This window comes from Centroberyx gerrardi, chromosome 5, assembly GCF_048128805.1.
Source record: "Centroberyx gerrardi isolate f3 chromosome 5, fCenGer3.hap1.cur.20231027, whole genome shotgun sequence".
NCBI classification, from domain to species: Eukaryota; Metazoa; Chordata; class Actinopteri; order Beryciformes; family Berycidae; genus Centroberyx; species Centroberyx gerrardi.
In genome coordinates this window covers 24,236,832-24,243,555 of record NC_136001.1, presented here as the reverse complement: position 1 = coordinate 24,243,555, position 6,724 = coordinate 24,236,832, and the positions used below count along the sequence as shown (strand labels likewise).

The 6,724-nt window shown below is 43.1% G+C and overlaps 1 protein-coding gene across 1 annotated transcript; it reads right to left on the bottom strand.

Moving 5' to 3' along the window:
- Positions 1 to 1,243: 1,243 nt before the first annotated feature.
- LOC139907961 (keratin, type II cytoskeletal 8-like) lies at positions 1,244 to 6,414 on the bottom strand. The gene is made up of 9 exons (XM_071894500.2): positions 5,883 to 6,414; positions 3,886 to 4,094; positions 3,708 to 3,768; positions 3,505 to 3,600; positions 3,144 to 3,308; positions 2,907 to 3,032; positions 2,557 to 2,777; positions 2,392 to 2,450; positions 1,244 to 2,271 (listed from the first exon to the last, which is right to left on the bottom strand). The coding sequence occupies exons 1-9, from the start codon at positions 6,285 to 6,287 to the stop codon at positions 2,132 to 2,134; spliced, it is 1,482 nt and encodes a 493-aa protein (XP_071750601.1). The 5' UTR covers positions 6,288 to 6,414; the 3' UTR covers positions 1,244 to 2,131.
- Between the last annotated feature and the right edge of the window lie 310 nt (positions 6,415 to 6,724).

Genomic DNA, 6,724 nt, shown 5'->3' with positions numbered 1-6,724 from the left:
GCCTGTCGAGGTTTGAGCAATCTATTAATGAGCACAGAGCGGCTGGGGCTTTGTTTTGCTCGACAGAGGTTCCTCTGCATGGACAAAAACACATCCACCACCCGTTCTGATATAAAATAATGTACTAACAGCAAAAATCAGGCCCAGCCACAATGTGACCACCAACTAATCCTGACAGGTTTCAGAGCCTTTGTGTTGTTGTGCATAAAACAACAACGACTGTGGAAATGTTGTGTACCTCAGAGTCCCCCATCAGCAGCTGATGCTCTTTCAGCCAATGCTATTGTTTATGGGATTAATTATTGAAATGCCAAAGGGTTTTCTGTGAAGTCCAGTTTGCATGTGCTGTCTCTGAATGGCAACACAATAATGAGAGCAAAGCTTTGTGGCGAAAGCTTTGTGGATTATGATTTTGATATTAACTAGCAATGACAATGTGGAGGCAGAGATAGATGTAGCCCTAGTGGACTGCAACACCAAGTATGAGGCGAGTGAGGCTGTCAGAGGAAAAATGGCACAACACTGCCCTCATGTGAAATTCTGTCAATGTGGAAATACTAGAAGTTATTTCCTACACTCCCAGTACCCACGGAGCTTCACACTGTACTTAATGTTTCCTTCAATCAATGAATCACTTAAGAGAAGAGAAGGTAAGAAGCTTGCAAGGAGAAAAAGTTGGAAGGATGTGGTCAAAATCTTCATGTTCAAACAAGACACTATAGGTTTGAATGAATCATTTATCTTATGTAGTTTGTTCTGCACTATTTTGCCACAAGGGGGCACTGTAAGTATTGCAAATGCAGGTCAGACATTTAAAACATGTACACATGTAGGCCTATACAAATAAGACTTTTTCTGTAAAGGTGATGTGTAGCATCAATATTCCTTAAATCTAATCAATGAATTAATAGAATTCTTCACTTGTGGTTGCACTAGTCATCCAGTTGCATTTACAAATACAACATTGCCAAATAACCCTGCATTGTCCACACTTCATGTTTTCTCATTTTAACACTTTGAGCTGCACTTTATGCTTTATGGTAATATAAAGTGCATTAGAATAATAATACTTATCATTATTATTATTATTATTATTATTATTATTATTATCATTAGTAGTAGTAGTAGTATTTGCTATCAAACTGGTTACTCATGTCATGTGGACGTTGGTAGCCAGGTGGTGGCCTCCCTTTAAGATTAGTGTTTGAATTGTCATTGCAGTAATAAGACTAAGAGACGATCATTTAAATTCTCAGATTCATTTTATTCCATTTTTTGAGTTAAGACATTTGCAACAATCAGTCATGTTGCTAATAAGGTCTTTACAAAATAAATCTGGTTACAACATAGTTTTAGTTTGATGGCAAGGAAAAGCAAAACTAAGCAGGAAAACATTTGACAGAACACTGGCAGGAACAAGTCATAACCAATCAGTTCAAAGTAAGCACCCAACAGTAAAAAAGTAAAGGCAGAAAGCTTAAGTCGTGGAGACTGTTTCTGATATTTTGTATTATTTCAGTGACCAGATTTGGTCAATGACTTGCCCCTCTTAAAATATACTCATATCACCACTCATATACAGGAATGGGGATGTCAACTGGGAACCACAACCTAAACTGGACACAACTGTTATTATTCTGCCCACTAATCATAAAGCCTGAGCTACAGAAAGTAAAGCCCACTGGTCTATGAGTCTGTTTACAGAGCAATTTACCCAGTGAGTTACATACAGTATGCAAGTTGACATGACAGAGCAATGTGTTTTGTAATGCTTTCAGTGGCTTGGTTTTAACATTTTCTCAAAATCTTTATTTTTTTTATGCTTTTTTTCTATTCCTTGCATGTCAGTGCAAGAAATAGGCCATGTTTACCTTCAGAATCTCCTGTTAAATGATGTTGAACAGTGCAATGTAGGGGGAACATCTATTGATCCTTGAAACACAACTGAAGGCAGTGTAACACAATCTACTGACTATTTTTTGGTTCGATATGATTTAAAGAATTTTTCGGATCACTAGATATTCAACCCTATCATTGAACATGTTTAACATTATTGGATAGCACCATGAGAGGGTACAGATTTAGATCAAATTTAAGGGTTTCAGAAGGGAAAGAGGGACTGCTCTCCTTTTTAAATGTAACGCCTTGAACTTGTGCTTGTAACGGAGGACTTGGTGATGGTGGCACCACCGCCCATTCCATAACCTCCACTCAGGCTGCTGCTGCCGCCGCCATAGCCGAATCCACCGCTGGAGCTAGAGCTGGAGTATCCTGTGAGCACAGAGAAACAGGGGTCAGTTACATGAACCTTTGGTGTGAGCGTAGTTTTATGGTACTGCTCATGATGATCATTAATGATTATAAATGTTGGTATTAAAGCACAACACTTACCACCACCTCCAGAGCTCTGCTGCACATGGATGGTTGCAGTTGCACCACCAGAGGACAGTCTAATGATGGAATAAAGTCATGTTAGTGTAGTGCTTGATTCAAGGTTGAGGAGTGCATCAAGTGCTGCAGCCTTGAAACAACATTCAATATCTAATGTTACCCTACCTGGTCTCCTCTCCCTCCAGCAGCTTCCTGTAGGTGGCGATCTCAATGTCCAGGGCCAGCTTGACGTTCATCAGCTCCTGGTATTCGCGCACCTGGCGGGCCATGTCCTGCTTGGCTCTCTGAAGAGCATCCTCCAGGTCCCTGATGCGGAGCTTGGCGTCCTTCACTGCCAGCTCACCACGCTCCTCAGCCTCTGCGATCTGAGCCTCAAGGCTAGCCCTCTGTAGAAAATAGATGGCATAAATGGTTTAATAATTAGACATCTTTGTCAGTTAGTTAGTTCTTACGTTTAGCATTTGCTAACATTTAGGCAGAGGTTGTCTATAAGAGGTTCTAGAAATATACTGTACCTGTCCCTTGACGGCCTCAATCTCATTCTGAAGACGGGCAATCATGCGGTTCAGCTCAGAGATCTCAGCCTTGGTTGTGCGCAGGTCGTCACCGTACTGTCCAGCAGAGGACTGCATCTCCTCATACTGTTATGCAAAAACACAGCAAGTTGTGTGAAAAATATGATCCAGAAAGTTGGAGAAGCACGTTTTTAATCAAAGGCACATGAGATATCTCTTGGCTTGCTCTTCACTCACCTTCTGTTTGTACCATGTCTCTGCCTCGGCTCTGCTGCGGTTGGCGATGTCCTCATACTGAGCACGCACTTCAGCCACAATAGAATCCATGTCGAGGTTACGGCTGTTGTCCATCTCCACAATGACTGAGGTGTCCTTGATCTGGCCCTGCAGCTCACGCAGCTCCTAGAGAACCAATGGATGTTGCAGAACAGTTGAATCTTTGTCTTATTTTTAATTGATTTATACTATGACTGGATGATCATCAGCTTGTACTCCATTGCTAAGTGGTTGATAGTGTTATGTAGTAACAGATGTAACAGATGACTGGGTTGTATTACACAATGACTGGGTTGTATTACACAATATGGATAGTACTTACAGCCTCATAGACAGCCCTGAGGAAGTTGATCTCATCCTGAAGAGCATCGACCTTGGCCTCCAGCTCCACCTTGTTCATGTAGGCACCATCAACATCCTGGAAAGAGAATCATTAACAAATGTTAACAGAAGGGGATTAAATCAAACACACTGTATCAAACTCCAGGATGAAAAATTAGAAGGACTGTCTTGCTCCATTCGCACCTTCTTCAGCAGCACAAACTCATTCTCCACTGATGCACGCTTGTTGATTTCATCTTCATACCTATTGAAACACAAGGCAACCTTTTAGCACACATGCTCTCTGGGCATCTTGAGAACAGTAATGTTTTTATCTGGTGAAAATATTAATATATATTGGCCATGTCATGCCAACACTCACTTTCTCTTGAAGTCCTCAACCAGGCCCTGCATGTTCTTCAGTTCTCCGTCCAGCTTGATCTTCTCATTGCCGAGCCCATCGAGCTGTCTGCGCAGGTTGCTAATGTAGGCCTCGAACATGCCGTCGATGTTGGAGCGGGTGGTGGTCTGGTCCTGCAGGAGGCTCCACTTGGTCTCAAGCATCTTGTTCTGCTGTTCCAGGAAGCGGACCTGTAGAGAGAAACAGAGAAGATTGTCAGATGCTATTTCAAATAGTTTAATTTCACTGTTTTTTTTATATTGAACAATATATGTACATAAGGATGCATTGCAATGGATTGGATGTTGCCGCTTTCATGATTTGAAAACCTCCTCCTGAAATGCCTTGAAGCACAAAAGTGAAGTGAAACATTCTTATCATTTTTAAAGAAGAAGGATGAGTACAAAAGGATTTTAAGGGTGTGTCATTTTGTGGTGTGCTGCTATATTAAGTTTAACCAAGCAGCAGGAACACAGGAAAATACCACACCTTTACCTGCATGGCTGAATAAATAGGCATCTGAATTGCCACACTCTGTTCACAACAACTGTAACTCATGAAGGCATATGGTAATCTCTGAGTATACACCCTGTCTAACCAGTTGAGATCCTAAGAAATATGAAGAAATTCTCCTTAATAACATACCATAAAACCATAAGATGCATCGCTCTAATTATTCTTTCTCAAAAGAAAAGAACAAAAGACAGTTTACTGTGATACATTTGTTATAACCTATGCAGACTGTCTCTGTCAGCCTATTGTGTATGTGGCTTTAAATGTTTCACCTATCTCTCGTTTGGCTATGATGACTCATCCCACATGCTCTGTTGAGCTCTGAAGGCCACACAGTCCAGCCATAAAACTAGGTGTGGCAGATAAAGCACAGAAGACAAAGCAGCTCAGTATCAAGGGATGTGTGCTTTGTTTTGTGAGGGTTTGACTCATTGCCAATTTATGGTGTTTAGGGAGTGTCACTCTGCCGTGCATAAAGAAAATCAACATGCAGTTGGCATGCAAGTGCAAATGAAGAGTGTGGTTGCAGCATACGCAGTACGACTCCACCAGGTCAAAAGCAAGTGAAAGTTGTTTGACTGCTCTGTACTTCGCATTCATGTTGCTAAGTACAGTGTTCAAGTAGGTGATAGGCCTAATGTGCAGGTGCCAGACTTTGGACTCTGTGGGAATGGTGCAGATAGATCCCTATTCTGTCTGCTGCTAGTCTCTTAGGTGGGAGATGGGATGGGCGAGTCAGAGCAATAGAGTCCACACCCATGTTTAGATTGTGGGCAAAGAGACCGCCACTGACTCAGACAAGGCTACAGCGTAACTTCTTTACATAGGTAACCTTAGGGTGGGGCACCCAGGGTAAGGTTACAGATGGATGCATGATCAGAAACAGCGTTTGAGAGTTTTTTATAAGCTTTCCTAATCCCAGAGTCTGTAACTCATTGATGGATGCACCACCAGAGAGATAAGACTCACAGCTATCTCGCTTTGCTAATCTTTTTTTCCCCATTTCAAGATACAGACTCAGATTCCTGAGGTTCAGGATAGTTATGACATGTCAGTGAAAGCTTTGTCATCAAAAAGAATGACATGTTTGCATCTAGTGAACAGTGCGCAACAGTTTCAAGGAATGTCTAGAAGCACACTGCTGTTACTGAATCCAATTATTCAATCAGGTTAAGACTAACCTACACATTGATAGGTATAAAAAGATCATACATGACCACCTTCAAATATCTGTGATGACTGCTATGTAATTGTGGCACCGTTGTAAAGTTGGCAACATTGACCCTTCAACTTTCTTTTAATTACTGTTGAAATGCTATTATAAAGGAAAGGAGAGAAATGAGAAGATTTACTTGTGACAGCTGCTAAAAGATGTGCGTATAGTCTAGAGTCAGCATGTAGTTTGTCAGTACTAAGGTGATGAGGACTAAGTTGTGCATATGGAAGAAAGCCACACAGGAACCAACCTTGTCGATGAAGGAAGCGAAGCGGTTGTTGAGGGTCTTGATCTGCTCCTTCTCCTGGGTGCGGACTGCCTGGATGCTGGGGTCAATCTCCAGGTTCAGGGGGGCCAGCAGGCTCTGGTTGACGGTCACAGCTGTGATGGGTGCTGACACAAATCCTCCGCCACCACCGAGACCATAGCCAGAACCGAAGCCAGCACTGAAGCCAGCACTGGAACTACCACCGAAGCCAGCACCGGAACCACCACCGAAGCCAGCACCGGAACCACCACCGAAGCCCAGACTGGCACCACCGCCATAGCTGCCACTGGAGTAAGATGCGTTACTTCTGGAACCAGAGGAGAAGCGTGAAGGTACTCCAGTGGAGGACCTGGAGGAGTAGCTCTGAGTGACTCTCTTCATGCTCATGTTTGCAGTTGTAAGGGTTTTACAAGCCAAAAGTTGAAGACTTGAAAAGAGAGTGTGTGTGCCCGGAGGAGGACTGGAGATGAGCAGGCTTCAAAAGGAGAGTCAAGTCCCTCTGAGTGTCTAACTGCTGTCTCTGCCTGCTTTTATGGCTGTGCTGAGCCAGTGGGAGGGCCTTCCTCAACTTTCAGCCACTTCAACCTGCGCTCTCACTTTTGCCGTATACCCTCCCCTCCACCTCAGCCCACCCGCCTCCGGCTCTGGGTGGCAGGAGTGGCTAGTCCTGTAAAACAGGTAGAGAGGGATTGTCAGGAGATAAGCCGTGACACACCCTTCACTGGGACTGGCTGAAGGGGAAGAGAGAGTGGTGAACAAGTTAAGTGAAAATGCGATTATGTGAGGAAGCAGGGCGTCTTTAACTTAAGTTTATTTCATTTCAA